Genomic DNA, 22463 nt, shown 5'->3' with positions numbered 1-22463 from the left:
CTCAAGGACAGGTGATCAATACAGGCATTTGTGTGGTTCTGTTTTTTTTTTTTGTTGTTGAAAGAATTCTCTTATGTTCACCAAGGTCAAAAACACATTACCGGTAATATTATTAAAATTTAAAATAACTTTTTTACTTTAATATATTTTAAAATGTCATTTATTCATATGATGGCAAAGCTGAATTTTCAGAATCTTTACTACAGTCTTCAGTGTCACATGATCCTTCAGAAATCATTTTAATATGCTGATTAGCTACTCAAGAAGCATTCTTATCCAAGTTTAAAACAGTTGTGCTGCTTAATATTTTTGTGAAAACCGTGATGCACAAAAGATCAGCATTTATTTGCAATCGAAATCTTTTGTAATACTATTAATGTCTTTACTGTCACTTTTGATCAAATTAATGCATTTATTATTATTATTATTATTTTAAATCTTAATGGTCCCAAACATTTAAATTGTATGTAGTTTTGGTTAGAAAAAACGAAACCTTATTTTATAGTGAGTCACCATTTACTTTGGTGGCATGTTCTGTTGCGTTACGGGGTGATCTTTTTGTGTTTAGTGACTTTACTGTGACATAATGATTTTAATGCCGTTTCAACATACTTTGATCTGTAGATAGAGAGATGCTTTAATAGTCAAACAAACAACGTGGGAGGGTCCCAGACAAAATCAAACTTGACAAATACAAAACTCATTTTGTGATAGCGTTAAAAGAATATTCTGCTTTAATGGCTGCGATCCAGGGTCACTAATAAAGCTGCAGATGTCAATAGTTTTTAGTATCATTTTGATGTCTTCTGGATGTTTATGTGGTACTGGCCAGCAGGATAATGAGATGACATTCTGATGTGCTGTTTGAGCTTCCTCACTTCACACCTCTAGCATCTCTAATGAGAGACCCTTGAATCAGTCTTAGTGACCCTCACAAAACTCTAATGAGGAGCACGCAGTTTGTTCACCAATTACCGCTCTCGAGCAGATGGAGTTATGCAGTGTTGAAATCTTAATTTAGATATCTGTTTTTCATGTAGTCTGAATACTTAAGTGTGCATAGATACATACTCTGAGATGAAAGTCGGGTCTTTGAAAATAGAGGACTCGCATGAAGGAAAAGCTAATAACAGTCAGACCTCTGAACTGCGGTGAGACTAAAATGGGCAGTGAGGGTATTATACAACCGCTCTAAAGAGGAAAAGAGCCACCAGGCATATGTCTTTGACATTAAACCATATCCAACCTCTGAATACCATAGTAAATGGTTATTCACTAGGCAGGATGCTCTTAGGCCTAGTCATGTCTTATTACTTGTTTGTTCTTGCCTCTAGCTATCAGAGAGCATGAAAGCATTTTCATTGTTACAGCAATTCTGGCATGTGGCTTGGGGTTTTTTGCCAAACATTTTTTACTGTGATGGAAGTATACAATATGTATGTAGGGAGAGATTTTATCTATATAACTCTAAATATTTAATTTTCAATTTACTATAATCAACACAAATTTTTGGTTAAAAAGTATATAATATTAGGCCATATTATACGTTTTGGCCTTTACTTAAAAATGCCTTTTAAAATAGTTTTAGATTGATTATATACTTCCTGTGAAATCTGTGTGTGTGCCCCCCTTGCAGCTATAATAGCTTGCACTCTTCTGTGAAGGCTTTCCACAAGATTTTGGAGTGTTTCTGTGGGAATTTGTGAGGTCAGGCACTGATGTTGGATGAGAAGGTCTGGCTTGCAATCTCCGTTCCAGTTCTTTACGGACCTTGCATTTTGCCAAACCCAGACTCGGCCATCAGACTGCCAAACAGAGAAGAGCGATTCGTCACTCCACAGAACATGTGTCCACTTCTCCAGAGTCCAGTGATGTGAGGCTTGCGTGCAGCTGCTCGGCCATGGAAACCCATTCCATGAAGTTCCCGTCGCAGTTTTTGTGCCGATATTAATGCCAGTGGAAGTTTGGAACTTTCTTAGCCATGGAATCAGTTTGGAACTTTTCAGCCAATGAATAAGCTGAGCGTTGGTGGCTCATGGTCAATAATTAAGAGTAATGTCTCAATTCTTTAGTCTATATATATATATATATATATATATATATATATATATATATATATATATATACCATTGTTCACAAGAAATAACATTTTAAAACATGTTGAAATAGTGAACAGTTTAGCCTATTAGAAAATGTAATATTCCAAAATATTACTGTTTAGGCCTACTGTATTTTTGACCAAATACATGCAGCCTTGGTGAGCATAAGGGACTTTTAAAAATGGTACCACAGACACACTAGGTTTAGAGAAACTAAAATTCAAGTTGATTTTTTAGTCAGACTATTATACTGAAAAGAACATTTGTTTGTAATTAGAAACTAAATCGTGCTAAATTAAACTGCTTCGGTTTAGTAGGATTTCCTCAGTTACATGCTTATAATTGTCCCTTACACAATATGCACTTGTGCAGTATTTTCATCTGCCAATAACCTAAATTGGAAAGTAATATACTTGAAGAGTGTTTGGGAGGGAAGATTGTGGGATACAGATCTGTGAATATTATGATTAATGGCCACAAGATGGAGACTCAACCTTCACTTTGTCTCTGACAATTAGTCACCCCCTCACTGACTGAAGAGCTTGTGCCTGTACAGATCACTGCCACTGCTCTCAAGTTCACATTACTTTTCTGTTTGTTTGAGGAATCGTATGTTTCTGTTCTATGTCTGTTGAAATATTATCGCACATTTGCCTGGGGTAAAATGAATGTTAAACAGTATAGCCTGCCTACTTCCTGAATTCACTATGCCATGCTCAGGTACGAATGCTCGCTATTTACAAAATGCTACATAAATCATCACAGTCCGGGGGTCTTACTGAAGGGTGATTCATGTAGGCTACAGATTTGTTTCTATTTGCCTTGTTCTTTAGATTTATATTTGTACTGCCCAATAATTATTCCATTTTCTAAAATGTCTCGCTCAATATCCGGGCGCAGCATGACCCCTAAATGTTTTCCTGTCTGTTATTAGACCTCTGACAGATGAGGTTCTATTTCTTTTATGAGGCAACGGGTGAGAAACCGAATTGTCCGCATCTCGGAAACGGCACTCTGTCACAGTCACACACGCTGTTAAGTGTGTTTCAATGGATAGGATTGCTCGTGGCAGGAGTCCCTCGAGGGCTCGTTCTGATGTGCTCTGATGGTTTCCCATGGCAACCGACTGGCCAGTGAACGGCTACATATGGAGTGTGTGTGTGAGAGTTGAGGAAGTGTGTTCTTCTGTTCACACTTAAACTCTGACACACAGCGCTGCACGATTCTCACTAGGTTCTTCTTTTTTATGCACGACAGGAGCGTGAAGAGACGTTAATGAAGGCATCTCACTCCAGGCTCCTTTATTTCGTGTCAAATTGCGCCGTCGCATCTCTGCGTCTTTGATGCTTTCAAACAAAGACGCATGGAATGATCAAACATGCAAAGAAACATCTAAGCGTCTCCTGCATAATTAAATTGCTTGTTTTTACATTTGTTTACTTTAGAAATGTTCATTTTTAATTCATAAAGAAGTAAAACAATTGTCTCTTCAAATGTTGTCGGTTCAGAGCATGAAGTCAGTCATTCAGCAAGTGACGGTGAATCAGAACCGATGTCATTTCTGCACGCCACTAAAACAAACTGGAATTGTAAAAACAATTTTTGTTATTGGTTTCAAATAGGTTTCCTAAACACTCACTCTTAGAAGAAAAGGTTCTATATAGAACCTTAAAAGTTCTATAGGCGCTTCGTATTTGGAACCCCTAAAAGGTTCTACACTCTTAGAAAAAAAGGGTTCATTGGGGTTCTATATAGAACCATAGGGTTCTTTACTCAACTCCAAAGAACCTTTTATGCTAAAAAGGTTCTATAATGACAAGAAAGGACCCTTTCTTGGGTTCTGTATAGAACCTTTTAGGGGTTCCAAATACGAAGCGCCTATAGAACCTTTTAAGGTTCTATATAGAACCTTTTCTTCTAAGAGCTACTGTCTGCAAATGCTCTAGAGTCTAGCAGATAGTCCCATCAAGTGCTCTTCGTTTTTACATAACGAAAAAGAGCTAGTTTTACAGGAGAAAAGGCCCATTCATACCAAGAATGCTGCTTAACAGTCTATATTAGCATTCAACCAATATGCTAATGTTCTGTTTAATATAAGCATGCACTGCAGTTGTCTGCAGATTTAAATGCTTGAGCTATTTAAAGTTGTGTGGTTCCGACTGGCTGTCAGTGTTTTTATCGTTCATCAGCTGGAAAAACTGCTTTGCAAGTGATTTCAACAGTTTTGTTCCTCTGTGTTGTTAAATGATTAAAACTGTTTAGTTATCATTATAGTTATCATCCTTGGTGTGAACAGGCCTAAATCCCCTACATTTTTATTCCAAGTGTAATCGGACAACGGGAGTCACTCCCGAACTGTCTCATGGCTGTTAACAATAAACATGGATGCTAGCAGATTAGCCTGTTTGGCTATTTTTGACCAAAGTAATATTAGCAACCAGAGGTATTTCATCATCTCAAAAGTTTTTCATTACATTCAGCTCCTTTTTTAAAACAGCATGCTCTCTTTGGACAGTAATGGATCACCCTTAGACCACAGAGCTGGCAAAGAAAGACAGGTGTGGATGTCAAAATTTGTGAATGAGTCAAGACACGTACCTCAGTCTCTATAATTTGCCAGCACTGCTCACGGTGAAAGAAGACCCACATCGACAGGCTGTCAGTTTCCTAAAGAGAGAGAAGCATTACTGCATTAACAACTAGTTCTTCAGTTCTGTTCTGCACACTTTTTTTTGTAGGATTCATATAAAATTGGTTACCACTACCTGCAATTAAGTACATTTAGGTGTAGAATGCAGTTGACCCTCTATAACCAAATTCGTACAGAACAAGATTAAGCAGTCAAAAGAGGAGTGACTCTGTATTAATCTTCAGTGTGAATGTAACGTTTCTTTATTATTACACAAGTTGGAAGCGAACATACTTTTAGACACATAAAAGTAATAGCCTAGAGTTCGCACTTTTCCTCTCACCAAACAGAATACAATTCTCTAGCTCTACTATTACTGTAATGTAGTAAAAAGCCTGGCTTGCCCAATCTTCACAGTAATTGTCTCCGGGTGTATCCGGCTTTGCATGTGTGGGATTCCAGCTCCTGGAATGTGCAATCACAGTAAGCTTTCATCTCTTTGATATCAGATCAGCATGACAGAATCAGATGATAGAGCTCTACAATTACAGCTGCACCTTTGAAAACACATTTGGCATTCGACAGAGCACATGCTGCATACATTGACGCCCCAGATACCGTTGACTAACTCGTTACTATCAGAACATATACATCAAGGTCTCATCTGTATGGCCGACAACCCGTTCTCAGTCAATTATTTTCATGTTAGCGAGGCTTAAACCTGACGGGGAGTGGCTTAATTATAACACCCACTACATTGTGCACAATTACAGGCTGTAGCTTCCTTTGTTTAGTATGTAGAATGAAGAGCCTGTCATACTCCCAAACGGCAGATTGCCATCTACACCATGTTAATAGGAATTAGACATGGCATTTTGTGTTACCTAAAGTGCCATAAGGGAATCTGCCTTCACTTTGTCCACTCCGCAGGGTTTCGAATTGAAGCTCACGTTGCTGGACAAGGCGAGTGCTTTGTAATCTTAGAAAAGGCGGCGAGTTTAAGGCATTTGGCTGCTGCTATTTTAATCTGAAGGCTGGAGCATTAAGTCAGTCGCACGATAGAGCGGTAGAAGGGCCTCCCCGAGGGCTAGCTGGTTACACGAGTAAAGCTCAAGAGGAGAAAGCGAGAATATGTGCATGCAAATCAGCACCAGTGCCTTTTCAGCTAGTTAGTTCTTTTCTTTTATGCGAAAAGGAATCAAAAGTGCCATGCGGTTGTGTCGTAGGGCTTTACTAATGCCCCTGCTTTCTTTCTATCTCTATCTCATGTCATTCACCCTACATTGCCTTCATGGGCGAATATCTCCATGACGACCCCATCCTCTGTCTCTCCATCTCCGGTCTCTATCGCCCTCTCTCTCACTCTTTCTAGTGTGCGTCATGAAGATGAAAAGTGCCTAATCCCCTTGTGGAACTCAAGTCTAACAGACACACATACACAATCCTTGCTTTTGGGAAGACGTCACACACAAGCGCGTCACTCTCTCTGACTGAGCGCGGCTTTACAGCGGGAAGCGGCGGATGGGAAAGGAAGAAGAGAGAGAGGGAGGGTGGCGATAAACGCTTATTGTTCTTGAGGAGCCTGAACTGGAGGTGTGGCATCTGCCGGGCGTTGTCGTGGAGACAGAGTGCTGGCTGTTCCCTCTTCCCCTTAGCTGATCACTCAGACGCTGATCACAGGGACACTGATCCTTATGGCATCTAGAACAGCAGCCACAGGTAACCAGCCGCACGCGTTGAGCACGTAAACCGTACCTATGCCTTGAGGTGTGTGTGTTTGTGATAGAGTTAAGACTATTTAAACTGCCAGTGCATGGAGGTAAAGGTAAAAGAAACCGATTAAAAGTGCGCGTTCGTTTGAGACACTCTGCGTGTGGCAGGTAGGAATGGATCAGAGGTGTGTGTGTGTGTGTGCATTGTGACTCATAAAGGGAAAGTGGTGATGTATTCTGCCAGGGGTTTCAGCGAGCGCTGGTGTGAATTTCCACAGCACGCTCCTGCTGCGCTTTAGTAGAGAGGTGGGAAAAAAAGAGAGACACGGGAGAGAGGGAGACATCACTGCGATATTTCATCAGCGCGGTGCACGGAAGTGTGTCACTAGTTCACTTTGTCTGTGACGGTCAGGTGTCTTTAATGCGCACGGTCTTAGCGGAGCTCCTTGGGCAGACGGCAGCCACGGCGATTCTCCCTCCCATGGCTTTCAACGGTTCCGATCTCACGCGCTGATGAACTAGAAGGACTCTGGACAGTGATGAATGTTGTTCTTAGGTAAAGAGCAAAAAGTGTGGATTTCAGGGGGTGGAGAAGGACAGTTTTTGGGGCTGTCAGACACAATAAAGAAGACCTGCCTTCGAGAGAGACACGCAGAGCTTTGACTGACTGAATAAGTAAGTAACTTGTCAGGGTGTGATTCACCCATTTGCATTTTCATTTTATCAAAGTGTGTCGTCACATGTGGCGAGAGCACTATTATGTGCTTTAAACCTCGTTAAGACAAAATAGAAACTCAGCATATCTTCAGGATATGCAGTTGCGTTTTCACATCCATTAAGGGCTAAAGGAAGGAGGAAAAAACAGAGATTGAGGAAATGGACCTGGCAAGTTGATACAAGGCTATTTAGGTGTATTGCGAGGTGAGCTTCTGTTAGGAGAGATACAGAGGACATCGGATGATCTGAATCCTTTTTTAAATGAACATTTGTGTGTGACTTTTTGAACTTGGTGTCATCTATAAATGAGATGAGTGTGTAGGTGTGACTGAATGTCTGACTGCATACTGGTTTTGAGTGTGAATGGATGTGCTTCGAGAGAAAGTTTGTAACACTGCTTTAACCTAAAGACTCAAGACTTCTTCATATATTTCATATCAGGAAGGCAAGCGTAATTAACCCTAAAATCATTCTAAAGTGTTGCTGTCTACACCCTAACACCCTCTGATGTTTAATCCTTTGTGTTCGACCGGATTAAATCACAGCATCGTGTGCATCACCTTCCAGAAAAACTACAATTCTTTATTATTTTCCACCTCTATATATAATTAGGCACTAAGGGAATGCTCTGTAATGTGGTATTTTACATGGTAATTACCATGTAATTATTATGTAACAAACATAGCACAAATTTCACAGTGTTTAATAGGTTTAATCTCTGCTTTACTCTCATTGTAAGCTGCACCAACAGCTCTGTATTGACAATATATGCGTACTGCTTTTTTTTTCTGACACCTTTTACCAACTCAACCATAAAATAAACTGTTGTTTTTTAGCACAGCAAAAAGGTTTACACAGATTAGTCCTAGCATATTTCAGGAAAGCCTTCAGACTACTTTCACAGAATTTCACGAGTTCTGAATGGTATTTAAATGATTGGTATTTAATGGTACCTATTGAACTGAATGGTATTTAAATGATTGCTCAGTGAATTAAATCAATTTGTTTTAAATGTAAATGCAAACACTGAAGACATAACATTCTACTACTGTTTAAAAAGCTTTCAGAGGCATGCAGAAATGCACTGGCATTAACATAAATATATTTTTCTTGTATACTTTTTTGTACACCTTGTCTTACAACTGCCAAAGTGACTTATTGGAATGTGCATATTATATTGTTAAAACCACTCTTCAGCAGGAATGAATCAGGAATAAAGCCAGAGTGGCAATTTAGAAAGTGGTAAAAAGGAAAGTGCCACTAAAATTATAGTGCTGTCGGAAGAAAAGAGTTTGATCCAGATTTACTTAGTAGGCATGGTAAATAATGAGTGTACGGTATTTATTTTCCTTGCTCTTTCTAATTTTATTTATATATATTTATTACAATGAATCGGACATATAGACATGTTTTACATTGCTTTTTTTTGTTAATGTTTGAATGGGCTAAAAGGGGGCGTGGTCTCGATTTACTGTTTTGTTTTATGTCTTTCACCAATCTTAACTTCCCAGTAGTCTTGGCAGGTTCAATCATGACAAGATTGTGATTGTTGTTGTGAAATGGTTAAAATAAGTGAATAGCCATCTATGGTAGAAACAAGCAGCCAACTGATGTTTCTAGATGCAGGATGGTGGGCTCTTCTCTCTGTAGTGAAAGACAGCTCAGCCTCAGGAATGTACTGTGATACTGAAGTAATTGAGAACTAGTGGCAAGCGATGTAAACCCTACTTCCCCAGGGGATTTGTAAATCACAAGTCTGTTTCTCCAGAGCCAAGCCTAATAAGTCTGACAGTTTAGCTGGCTTCATTAAGGAATTTTGAGGGATGCCAACAAGGTTACAAATGAGATGCACCAGTGTTAACAATCTGCAGTGTATACTAGGGGCATATGCAGGAGATGCCTAGAACAAGAAGAAGGGATCAGAGAAGTATATGATTTTACCTGGAGCACTTTTATTCATTTTTTTTCTTCTCCAAGTTACAAAGTCTGTGTTCTATCTCACTCCAAGATCAGTTCAGTATAGCATAATGCAGCATGTCAGCAAGAATTCATCATTTACAGTGTTAATTAACAGTCAGCATAAAAAAACATTGTAGATAATATAAAATATCATTGGAAAACATTTTGAAAATGAAAAGAAAAACATGACTACATTTTAAGATATATGGAAATAAAATAAGTGGTAAATGTTACTTTCGTTTATCCGATTTGTTTTGGCCAAAAATTAATATGTATTTAATTGTACATGCTCATATACTATTAAAAGGATTCTCAATTGTGTATTTGTTTTACATTATTGGGGATTCTCTTGAACATGGAAAAATCTGGAATATTTGGATTGGAACAATTACAAAATTCTTGAAGCTGGAAGGGATTATATATTAAGCTAAAGGATTTGAGTTTCTTCTGTCAAATATTACAGCACAGGGCCCACTGACCTAAATATTTTCACTGCTGATATGATCACTTTGCCTTTTTGGCTATTACAATCGTTTTATGAAATATTCCAGAAGCCACTGCAGCTCACTCTTAAAAATATAGGTTTTGAATGGGTGTTTTAGCATCAATGCCATAGAAGAACCATTTCCCCAAAGAACCTTTCAGTCAACAGTTCCTAAAAGAACACTTTTTTCCCCCCTTAGTGTGAAGAACATTCTAAAAATCTTAAGAACCCTTTTCCACTATAAAGAACCTCTTGTGGAATGGAAAGGTTCCATGAACGTTGAAGGAACCATCGATGCCAATAAAGAACCCAAGTGCTAAGCCAACTAATATTCACAATTAAACCGTTTCTTTATACTGTCAGAAGTATGACATGAAGGAAAAAAGTTCCTGTCTGACTAAGCAAGTGTTTTTGCTTTTTAATTAGGCTTCCTTTCAAAGTGCCGATTGCTCTCCTTCAACTCCACTGGCCCTGATGGCCTCCAGGAGCTTCCTGAGCGTCCTCTAGAGAGGCCACACACACTAGCAGACTTTTTTTCTTTTTTTGTGCTAAATTTATTCCCCCCGTTAATGCAATGAGTCATCTTTGAATAACTAGTCTTTGAATAGCTCCATTCTTCAATATTTCTAAAGGAAAGGATTTTTTGTTCATATTCAGGAGTGGCCAGTTTCATCGGATTTGTGCCTGAAAGTACTGTAACAAGGGTCTCTGTGGTTCAACCTTATCTGCATGCAGTTCACGCTCTCAGTGCCACCAATTACTGGGGTTGTTCTCACAGTTTTTGTTAATATATTTGTTTCTCTGACTGTTGTTAGACGGGAGAATGAGGCCATATATTTGTTGCTCCAGCTCACTTGTTAGCTTGTTTGGGGACAAACAGTTCTCAAAGAGTTTAAGCCTGATAACTATCTCAGTAATTTGCATTATGTGCATGAATTAGCATATATCAGGCAACAAGCTAAATATGCATGTGGACGGATGTGTGCCTGTGTCAGTCATGTGTGTATGTGAGATTTTGTGAGTTTTTGGCAGTTCCGTCAAGTTGCTGTGAAACTTGTGCACCCCTTGCCAAAGTAATTTCACTTAGTGTTTCACTTCACTTATTTTAGATTAAAATGCTTGACCATTGCCTACTATTAAGTATGCTATGATTATTTAGAAAAATGACTAGGGTGATGCAATGATATTTTAGGGGAAGATTTAATCCACTATAGTCTGCAAATCAGATTATGTTTTTTTAGTTGGTGGCAGTGGTTGTTACAGTATCCATTCGAGTTCCAGGATTTCATGCCAGAGCTGGTTTGGACTCATAATGGTAATGCACTTTATGGAATCAGAAACAGACTGTTCTCGAGAAGAGCAGCTGATTCAATTCCCTGGAAATAGCCTCGCCACAAGAGGAAAGTGTCCTGATGAGGGTGAACACCAAAATCTTCATGAAGAAAATGTTTTGTGGTTGCCATGACCCAAAGATATTATCAACCCCTGCAAGTTAGTATTTGCTAATGATTTAGTTCCTGAATTAGATTTACAGATTTACATTGAAATTGCATATAGGATTAGAACATTGCATTAGAACTGAAGGAAGTAGAATTGTAAAGAACTGAAATACAAAGAAAATATATCGCCTTTAAGTGTAATAAAAAAAAAAAAAGTTTGTCAAGACAAACCTTAACAGCATTGTTTGAAAGTTTAAAAAGTCCCCTATATAAATATTTTCTTAAATTATATTTACAATTTTTGGACCATTTAAATGTATGTAAAAAAAACCTTTAAATGTATCTGAATTGTAATTCAGTACATTTCCTGTACTTCTAGTTCAAATTCCAATTCATATTACTGTGGGGTATGGACAAATCAATTCAAATTCACTATTTTGAATAACCACTCTTTCCAAATTACCTCGTATTCTTCTCACCAACCCTTTAAATACAGCATTTTCTCTTCAGCTATTTTCCTCTCCCTTACATAATATTTGCTCCGTCTGAGGGTGTTTTGAGTTTCTCTAGTCAAGATTTACATAAGGAAAATATGTCAATACAAAACTTGGCTTGACAGTTTTGTTTGAAATTTGTCCCCTCTAGAAATCTGTACTTAATTTTCTATATAATTAACTTCTAATTTAACTTCCTGTGGGGTGTGGCAAATCCAAATCAAATTCACAATTTGTACAACCCTGTTGCTTATACTTGCCTAACTCCTGAAGTACAAAATTTGTGCTATATGGATAAGAATAATACCGCTTAGTTTACTGTGCGACTTGATGTTAAGAGGTGAGCTGTAAATTAGTATGATTTATGTGAAAAATCCCATGAACAAAACCCAGAAGTTAGGAACCCGAGCCACATTTAAAATATCATAGTCTTATGCCTGCTAGATAGACTGTGCGATATTGGCAATCCTATAAGATCATGACAAATCACACTTTACGACATGATCTAATAAACTTCGGTACGACATGCAGCTTGATTGTACGATGATGACACCTATTGAATTTTAGGCCACGAAATGGCAATTGTGGTGTTTACTGTGCGCTGAAGAAAAAAAAAGGAGGAAGTTGAAAGAGGAGAATATGCAGTCCTGGGTAGGGAAAAGAGGTGAACTTGGCATGGCAATTTTGCAAATGACTAGCCATTTTCATTGGCTAGTCAGTAGACGTAAGTTGTAGTAGCAAACACGCTGTAAGATGGCCATGCTAAATTTCTGGCACTGTCAGGTCCACCGATTAGTTGCCACAACCACAAAAAACACAACGATTGGTCATCTTTTTTCAGGGACAGCCCAAGATGGTACAATATTGGCATTAGGGATGGACTCTTTTGACTATAGGGGCAGTAAGCAAACACCTAGAACACCCTGCTATAATGCCAGTGACTTTTGCATGGGCAAGTACAACACGTTATTACAATACACAACGCATTAAATGTAAATTCTAGCTCTCTGTTGTGTTTGAAAATAATTAATCAAGCTTCATTATTAAGTGATTAGATCACCTTTATTTTGAAGGGGAATAATTATAAAAGAAAATAAATGCAAAAGGAAATAACTCAGCAGCAGCTAAGTAAACTTTCATACACGATTAGCATTGAGGTCTTGTGTGTGTGGGAGGGTGTGTGTTAATGGTGGTAAGGGTTAGAGTCTTGGTGGTGGATTTTGCCTGCAGGGTTAATTAGCATTGCAGAAGCAATGTCTGGAGGCAGTCGGCTCATCAAATCTCGCCTTTCTCCGTCTCTCCCATCCCTTTCTTTTGCGTGTGTGTGTGTGTGTCTGATTGTGTACATGCAGAAAATTGTGTATGCAGAGATGAAATCAACAAGAAAGCATAAATGATGCTCCTACTACACAGTATGCCGGTGATGAGCGCGCGCACACACACACACACACACACACACAGACAAATGCCAAAGGGAGGAGGAAACCTGTTGGCCAAATAAACGTGACTGCACACACATTAATGTTATTACCCAGGCGCGCAGGTGGAGAGATGAATCAGTATGCCTGATTTCTTTGTCTCGTTGTTTTTCCTCTCATGCGTTGCAACATGCTCCTCTTTCCAAACTACCTCCTCTTACCTCTTTTCACCAGCTCCTGTTCTATTATCTTTGGATTATTTTTTTTCTATTGTATCTTCAACTATTTTCTCTTTCCTTACATATAAGGCATTTTGAGATTCTCTCTTCAAGATTTACATTGTATTTTTATTTTCTGGTAGTTTAGAGATTGCAAACGATTAAATAATTGCATGTGAACATTTTTGACAACATTTTTGTGTCAAAGATTCGTGTTAGTGGGAACAGGCCTTTATGATGTGTAGTATATGCAGATGTATTTGGGAGTTTGACATGATGTGTCACAGCAGTTTAGCATGCTGTAGTCCATTCAGTCTATTAAAAACATCTATTAAAACATTTTTAATTTCTATTTGATATTAATTTCAAGATTTCAAGCTATATTTACTTGTAAGAATTTGTTGATTTTATGAATATCTTGAGAGCAGGTTGACCAATGAATGCGTTGACATGTGAATACAGGGTATAATAATACAATATATTTATTGTAATACTTGTTGTAATAATAGTTTAATAATTTAATTAGTTGTAATAATTTCAATTATTTAAATTACATTATATAATTTAAAATGGTTATTATAGTTGAAAAAAGGCAAAACATTTAGTGGTCTTTAAACTCAATGCTTCACTGGTAGAGAGGCATTTAATATTATATTTTCTCACCAGATTTTCGAAGACAGCTCTGGAGCATCATCATGCAACTCGTGTTTATGATTCATCACTCAACGCAACTCTGCTTAACCACTCTGAATCAAACTTTCAGAGTGCCAACAACTTTGATGTGTTTCTGAGACAGCAATGGCTTTATGAGTAGTGCATTTGCTTTAATTATGCTAATGTCCTGACCAGTAAATTGTGTGTGTGAGAGAGAATGCAAATATAGCGTAAATATTGAGCTATGAATGAGCTTTATGTGTGTAAAGATTTGTGTGCATGTAATTTAACCTTCTTAGCGTCTTAAAAGTCCTGTCATTTGAAAAACAAACGCTGACAGGCTTGACAAATGCCCCCTGAATTAAGGCATCAGCAGCTGAGCTCAGACACTCTACTGATTGTGTACTGAATGTCCGTTAAACATAAACACATTGCATCAGCCCTGCCAGTGAGACAGCCTCAGACGCACACAAACATACTCATTTATTCCAATGAGGATAGCTGACAGCATGCAAACATGCAGGAAATACTATATTCCCCCCACTTCTTTCTTGTAGCCTAGAGGAAACGGTCACCCAGCACAGAAACTCAAACGAGTGAAGCTACGCATTCCAGCAAAAATAATTTGGGTATTATTAAAGTATTCAGTGGATTCTCTTCTCACCTGAGCTCTAGGGATATGAAACATTCAGAGATAAGGACTTGATTGACAGCTCGGTTGCCATGGGTGCAGAGCTACACGGGGTTTCAGTCTTGTGCAATGTGAGAGACGTGTGAAGAAGCGAATGTGTAATAACGCAGAGATCAATAGCTGGAGTCAATAGAGCTCCACTGGGCTGGATCAGAGCATCGTAGAGATACTACAGCACACTGCCTGAAAGCGACACGCAGGGAACACACACAGCCCGTGGCACCTACATTTAGACACCTCTGTATGAAATGATCACCACATGTAGTTCAAGCTCGTGCTGTAGTGCTGAATTAAACATGAGATCCAGAGACCCCGAAGGATCAAGGTCAGCACGCACACGTTCTCTACCGTGTATACATGCTGATATTTCTAAATATGCATGATTCCAATGCTTCGCAAACTCTCCAACAAACTTTGCATTTCTCCCTTCAGTCTCAAATAGCTCAGACACAGCCTATACGAGCATTCACCCGGTGGGAGATGGGACACTGCGCTCTCAGTGGCTGTGGTGGTTTCACTCAATGAAAAATGGATGAGACTAAAATTAGATAAACTAAAATTAGACCAAGTTAATCTGCAGAATGTCCTCAAAGTAAGAGAAACCGCAGGCTTCACAATCTCTGTCTGTGAAAGAGAGCCATTGATGTAGCAACGAGGAGACACGGCCGGATTGTTTTCCACAGCTCACCTGCAATGTTTGAGGAAACGCTCTGATCTTTACTTTGATACCATAGAAGCCGGCGGACACAGAACGTTTTTGATACTCGCAGCAAAAATCAAGGAGTTTTACTAGTGAGATGTCTGTTTGTTGTCCGTATGGAGGGTAAGCAGCTGTTAAATCGGACGTTCTGGTATCTTTGATTCAAAAAAAGAAAAAACACATATTGTCAGTTTGACTACATTTCTTTTATGTTCCAGCACACATTTAATCTGCATTGCATTGAGCAAGTTTATTTGCAAAAACAAACTTTTAACAGTTATGCATACACAGTTAGGCATCATTAGAATACTGTTAGATGTATAAACCTGAAGAGCAACATGGCTGTGTCAATACAATAAGAACTGGTGAATATCACAATGTCCAGCCAGTTTTCAGAAAGCTGAAGGAAACAGTCATTTTATTTATTTATTTTTATTGACCATAATTCACTGTTATTAATTTTAATAATTCATTATTTTAGTTATATAGGTTATTATTCATTTATTCCTTCTTTACTTTTCTTCATACACTCCCACCTTGCTTCAAGACTGCTTTGTTTTATTGAATGCATGGTTCAAAAGGGTGCTCTTTTTTGGTATCTTGTGGTTTTAAAATCACAAGCAGATTCCAGGGTTCCCCCCATCTTTAAAATCTCGATTTAAGCCCTGTGAGCAAAGGATGATCATTCAGTGTATTTCTGAGTGGTAAAGCTGTGCTGCCGTGTGTCTGTGTGTGGCGGAGAGCGCGACAGATTGTGGCTGTGAGATTTTTTTGTGTGTAAAAGACTGAGAAGAGTACATTTGTTCAACCAAAAGCAGCTTCCCGCTGTGTGTAATGGCTTATCTCATTCCCAAAAAGAAGATTTTGTAATGATTTACAGATAAACTTTAGACTGAAACGCCTTAGAAATGCGCATCTAATCCAGACACCTTTAGCAAGAATTACATCAATGCTCATGCTCTCCCCTGCTGCTGATAGTCATCAGATCTGCTGGGATGAATTGAATTATTAACTCATTAAAACTTAATAAACTTCTCCTGTCACTGAGCTGCTCCCCATTACGAACCACAGGCTTAGCGCTGCCCCCCCGATGTTCCACCCAGACGTGTCCTCAGTCTTCATTCTGACACTCATGCTGGCAGGAGAACATTTGACATGTTGTGTCGCGACAAACCTGATGGAGTTGTGAATGAAACTGAGCGCCGCCAAGGTTGAGAAATGCTTCTCTTGTGCAAGCAAGGGCATTTGCAGTCACACGCCTTTTAAGGCAGCGTGAATGTGGCAGCAGATTTCGTGGCATTGATATTGATTTGAAAGGAAAGCCTAGCCTTGCTCGTACTAATCATACGAGAGTTCGAATGAGACGACCTGTGCTCGTTTGAGTCAATTGGGCCAGAGCGAGGTGAAATAGATTTTTAAAGAATTTGCACCTTGAACTCATGTCTTGGTGATTCCAATGAATTCCTGTATTCATCTTAAAAGCATTTGGTAAATGTTTCTGTACAAAGAAGTATACAAAGAAAAATGCTGTAAAAACAGATTATTTTTGACTTAGTGAAGCCACATGTCTAAATTATACATTAGAGAGAAATAGGCACCAGGTTTATATAGTGAATGCAGGTCAATCTGTAGCTATATCGGTTATGAGAGTGCTCCACGGTGGCTTGCAATTCACTGAAAATTGTCTGCCCCATTTTTCTGCCCAAAATTATGACCATTTCTCTTTAGGGCCATTTTAGAGCAATAAAGGGAAACAGATTCCTTTATGACTTTACTATTAATAATTCATTGAGAGTGTGTGCACGCAACCTTCCCTCAAACAATGCTCTTTGATAGTTATATTTCCAAAGCAATAACTACTCTCATGTCTCTTTCATAATGAGAAACATCATCTTGTATTATGGAACAGTGTGCATCATGTCTGAGGGAACATTTTAAAGATTGGAAAACAGCCTAAAAGCGAGAAGCATATTGAAATATATAACCAGAGCTTCAGGAATAGTCAGTGGAGGTTATAAGATCTTTGATGGGCAACATTCATTTTTAATCTCAATACTAATTGGTTACAGTTAAAATGCAGGTTTAAATGATGCATTCTCATGCAAGATAGATAGCTCATAAAATGTAAAAGTTCCCCTGCTGGTGATCCTTATGCTAGAGTTTATGCGACTGTCTGTTTGATTTTCATATTGGTTGAAATAAGGGGTGTATTTCAACCCAATTGATGTTGGTATAAAGGAAAGTCAGTCAATGGATTAGTATAAAAATGCCCAGGTTAAATTACGGTATATAAAAATATACAATTAAAATATCTCCTTTTTGTCTGCCTTTATCTGATTTGATGTGGTCTTTGTCTTACACTTACAGTGCTATTCTCCTATCAACTGGCCTAATTATTTGGTGAATTTAACGTTTAAACAGATATGGTTAAAGTCAGTCTATGTATCTGATTTAAATTACACATTTGTGATAAAAAAATCTAACAGACCTGTGGAATGCCTGCCTTTTGCTTTCCTCAATTATTGATTTCGATTGGCAAAGCAGGACTTGTGCCAAGGGAGCATGGGGTTTCCATGGTTATGGCATGTTTGGAGATGTCTTTCTGAAAGCAGGTTTTGTGTGTGTGTGTGTGTGTATGAGAGACAGAGAAAGAGGCGATCGATGCACCACAGGGCTCCTATCAGCTAGAATCAAGAGAGGTCTTGCACAGAAGAGGTGTTGGGAAATTGGGATGGAACAAAGAACCTGACGTGCATGAATGTGCATTATAAGGGTCATTCTACACAATGTAGGCTTATTTGTGTCCCTCATACTTTATATATACTGCATGTACAAAAGTTACAATAAATAGCTGATGCCAGCTTATCACATATTTTTATAAACATGAACAAAAAATCTAGTTACTTGGTTTATTTATGTTTTTCTTCTTGCTATATTAGTAAATATGCTTTTTTTCTTCTTCATTTATGTATAATTAAATGTTCGAGAACCACTGCCAGCTGTTACCATCCTTTTTTAAAGCAATAAACTATCTATAACTATTCCTTATATACCAACATATTACAATAAATATGAAATTTAGCTTGAGATACCAAAAAGTCATTTGCATCATAGAATGTCAAACAATTAAAATTTTTCTTGTGGAATATCCCAATTCGTGGAATGACCCATAGTCTCAGAGAATATATTTGTGGATGTTTAAATTACCTGTAGTGACTTCATGCAGCCATATCTCTTATTGATATCATTTTTTCTTTCTCTGTTTTCTCTCTGTAGGTGGCCATGCTGTTCTCTCCGTTCTCTTGTGCTCTGGGGCTCTCCCTCCTGCCACTCCTCCTGTTTCAGTGCCCCGTCCACGCCTGCCCTGCCCGCTGCGAGTGCTCTGTGCCCACGCGATCTGTGTCATGCCATCGCAGACGGTTAGTGCAGGTGCCTGAGGGCATCCCTATAGAAACAAGGGCATTGGACCTCAGTAAAAACCGGCTGCGCATTGTGACGCCACAGAACTTCTCCTCGCTGCTGCTGCTAGAGGAGCTAGATCTCAGCAACAACCTGTTGTCATCTGTTGAACCGGGCAGCTTTCGCACTCAGCCACGGCTACGCTCGCTCCGGCTGCGCAGCAACCAGCTGACCCTGCTGCCACGCGGGGCGCTGGCTGGCCTCAGCGAGCTCACTCTGCTGGATGTCAGTCAAAACCGTCTTGTTATTCTGCTGGACTACGGCTTTGAAGAGCAGCGGAGGCTGCGGGTACTAGAGCTGAGTGATAATGAGCTAGTTTTTATTGCCCCACGGGCATTCAGTGGCTTGGCATCCCTGCGCACTCTGACACTGCAGCACTGCAACCTGAGCACAGTGCCCACACATGCTCTCGCACATCTGCATGGCCTGAACACCCTGCGGTTGCGGGACTTGGGCATTGCAGAGCTTCAGGCACACGCCTTTAAGGGTCTGCCACGACTAAAACACCTGGAAGTGGACCGCTGGCCTTTGTTAGAGGGGTTTCCAACCTCCACTTTGCAGGGGCTGAACCTCAGCACACTGTCCATTACCCACACCAACTTGACGTCCGTGCCAGTTGTGACGCATCTGTTGTATCTAACACATCTCAACCTGTCTTACAGCCGTATACGGGTCCTGCCAGCAGGGTGGTTGCGGGGAATGGACCGACTGGAAGTTGTACGTGTGCGACAGGCTAACCTGCTCAGTGTGGAACCTCAAGCCTTTCAAGGAGCCTCCTCGCTGCGTATTCTTGACCTTTGTTACAACCGTCTCTCCACACTTGAGAGGAGCGTTTTCCCTGCTTCCGAAGCCCTGCAGAGTCTTCTGATTGGTCAGAACCCATTAGTGTGTGACTGTCGTCTACGCTGGCTCCTGGAGAAGAATCCACCTTTGCTGTACGGGGATGTTCAACCTGAATGCAGTGCTCCTGCCCCCTTGGCTGGGAAGCCTCTTAGGGACCTGTTAGAATCTCAAATCTCTCGCTATGTTATCTGCACCAAACCCAGGGTCATCTCCATGGCAACTTACCCATCACAGGCAGAAGAAGGGCAGAGAGCTTGGCTATATTGCAGTGCGGATGGGGCTCCACCTCCCTCTGTGTCATGGCTGACACCGCATAGGCGGCACATTACCACAAAGAGTACGGGAAGAGTGGTGGTCCACACCAATGGCTCACTAGAGTTCCGCATGGCAGAGCCTCAGGATAGCGGCATGTATGTGTGTGTGGCATCGAACCCAGCGGGCAATGCTACTCTGTCTGTAATGCACGCGGTTAAAAGCTCGGGAATCAGGGACAGAGCCCTTTATGCCAACCGAAGCTTTCTTTTTGACCACGACTACAACAGCTCCTTGATTAATGGCACAGAGGAGTACACCATCAGAGTAGTGCTGGATATCACCACCATCCTGGTCTCCACAGCAATGGGCTGCCTCAGCTTCCTGGGCGTCGTTTTGTTCTGTTTCTTGTTGTTGTTTGCATGGAGCCGTGGCAAAGGGAAGCACAGAGGAAGCGTGGACATTCAATATGTCCCACGAAAGAGGAAAGGTGCAAACTCAGAACTTACAGAAACAAGCGGGCCCAGACGAGTCAACATGAAGATGATCTGAACTTTTTACATAGCCGAGGATTTCACGGGTTGCATGGTTATGTGTGTGTGTTTGTTGGACTTTGTGAGTCTTTGGGTATATGTGCTGCAAAGGATGTATTAAATCATGAAAGTTTACACGTGGTATCCCAATGAAAAGAAAGCAAAAGAAAAACACCAAACCATATAATTCGCGTCTTCTGCGATGCTTTTTATGTGGAAAGCATTATTTGGACAGTGCAGACGTGATTAAGCTCAAGTTGTTGTATATATTTCATATTTGTGGGAAAGAATGGTATATTTCTATATATATGAATATATCTATTTAGAGATACATTACAATTACCTTTCAAAACGCTGCAAAAACTCAAGTTGTCTTCCCCAATAAGCAAAGTATCTACTGGAAAAAGCCTCGGCAGTGCTGTGTTGTGAAGTGTTTGGTTTTGCTCAGAATTCCTGTTCTCCTGGGACATCCTCTTCTTAGCAGAACCTCCGGGGGAACCGGAGAGTTTTCTGCCATTTTGTTGTAAAGATGCTAAAATGCAAGAAGCCGCTCGACATGGTGGGTTCCAGGGGCTGTATTCGTGACTCCGTGGAAGTCTGTGGAACTGTGTGAAAATGTTCTTTTCTTTTCTTATGTTCTGTCAAATGCTGCTCAAATGTTTTTACATTCTAAATATCTTGTTATATTTTCCAAAGAAAATAAATATAAATCGTACAGCTTGATAAGTGTTACTGTCATTTCAGATCTTATTCTGTCTCAAGTGTTCCCTGTGGCACAAAACCTGCCAAACAGATATGAACCTACAGCTTGTTAGACTTATTGCTTTTGGTGCTTCTTGTGTTTATTCCTTTTTTCATTAACTTCATCCCTTTTTGGTGAAAAGTCACCCAATTTTGCATGCAGGCTATTTTTATTGCTACATTTTCTAATCATCCGAATTATGGGATAGATTAAGAGTGTGGTTGCTTAGCAACAGACATATAAAAATGTAAAATATTAAAGCTCAATGCTGTTGGTCAATTTGAGCTATGAACTTAAAATTTCACATTCATATCCAGCTTCATGAAGCATAAATTTAGTCTCTATAATGTTTGTGTTTTCTAAACATACAAAAAAATTCTCATTAACTGCTTAATCATTGTTCGTGAAATCTGGCATGAATGCTCTTTAGAATGTGAACAGTTCTTCAAGTAAACATAACTAATTATAGTTTGGTAGATGTGTTGGCAATTACCCTTTTAGGGCTATTAAAAGCATGAAATGGACTTATATTTGCCCCTGTCTGCTGCATTTGACGTCGTAGCTCAGGATAGTCACAAGTGAAGGGTTTGTGATTGTGCATTTATGTACTTGTGGTGAGATGAACCAATCAGTGTTGTTGTGATGTCATTTTCCTACTTCTCCACATGACTTCTCCACAAAGTTCCCATGAGTAAGGATGGCAGACTTCGAATTGCATACTTCCAGGCAAACAACTGCTATTGAAATGAATGGGAATTCTGCTGAATGGTGTTATTGACTTCTTTGATTCAGGTATACAAGCAGCAAAGCCTGCTGAAGCTCTATTGATTTTTACTTAATACAGTTAATCTAAATTGGTCAGGCAGGAGTATTTCGAATTTTCGCACGTCCTGATTTTGCGGAGTTAGAATCGTTACTGGGTCAACCTATTTAGTTCATCCTGGAACAACATTCCTGTCCAAAAATGTAATCCTAACCATATTTCTACCTCTAAACCTAACCCTACCCATAAGTTATCCCTAAAATCAGAGGGAAATGATAGATGAACAACACTGATGTAAAAGGTCCTAACCCTGGTTGTAAGCCTAAACTTGACATAAACTGTAAACATGTCCCTCAAATCTGATTGGTTGATTAGAATGTTGTTGAAACTGACACTCATCTGTCTGTAATTATCTGTAGTGCATTCATATTATTTATCTTTTGTTACACTGAATACTGAGGACTAATTTTCTCTTTTCCAGCTAAGGGTTTTTATGTGTTTGTTTTTTTTATTCGTAAAGTCCTAGGCTGTATTTGTTCGATTTTCTCTACAGTGTCACGTTCTACAATGTTATTAGTAGTGTCATCTTTAAAATCCTCATTCCAAATCTTGATGTCAGTTCTGTTACGTCTAAGCATTTAATTACCTACTTCTTGC

General features: G+C 39.4%; 1 protein-coding gene across 2 annotated transcripts; it reads left to right on the top strand.

Moving 5' to 3' along the window:
* The first annotated feature begins 6266 nt into the window (after positions 1–6266).
* Positions 6267–21023, top strand: lingo2b (leucine rich repeat and Ig domain containing 2b). 2 transcript variants are annotated; one of them, XM_079635750.1, is made up of 2 exons: positions 6267–6447; positions 18491–21017. In XM_079635750.1, exon 2 carries the CDS (start codon positions 18497–18499, stop codon positions 20318–20320), a length of 1824 nt encoding a protein of 607 aa, XP_079491876.1. In that variant the 5' UTR covers positions 6267–6447; positions 18491–18496; the 3' UTR covers positions 20321–21017. The 2 variants fall into 2 exon arrangements, with proteins under 2 accessions (XP_079491876.1, XP_079491877.1); XM_079635751.1 differs by lacking the exon at positions 6267–6447 and adding an exon at positions 6699–7115 and having other exon boundaries at positions 18491–21023.
* The last annotated feature ends 1440 nt before the right edge of the window (positions 21024–22463 follow it).

Source organism: Phoxinus phoxinus, assembly GCF_949152265.1.
Source record: "Phoxinus phoxinus genome assembly, chromosome: 14".
Lineage (NCBI taxonomy): Eukaryota > Metazoa > Chordata > Actinopteri > Cypriniformes > Leuciscidae > Phoxinus > Phoxinus phoxinus.
The sequence above is the reverse complement of the archived record's forward strand: the minus strand, read 5'-3'. Positions and strand labels throughout refer to the sequence as shown.

Bases quoted from the DNA above. Each gene is read 5' to 3' on its own strand.
- lingo2b (XM_079635751.1), top strand. From the start codon at position 18,497: ATGCTGTTCTCTCCGTTCTCTTGTGCTCTGGGGCTCTCCCTCCTGCCA.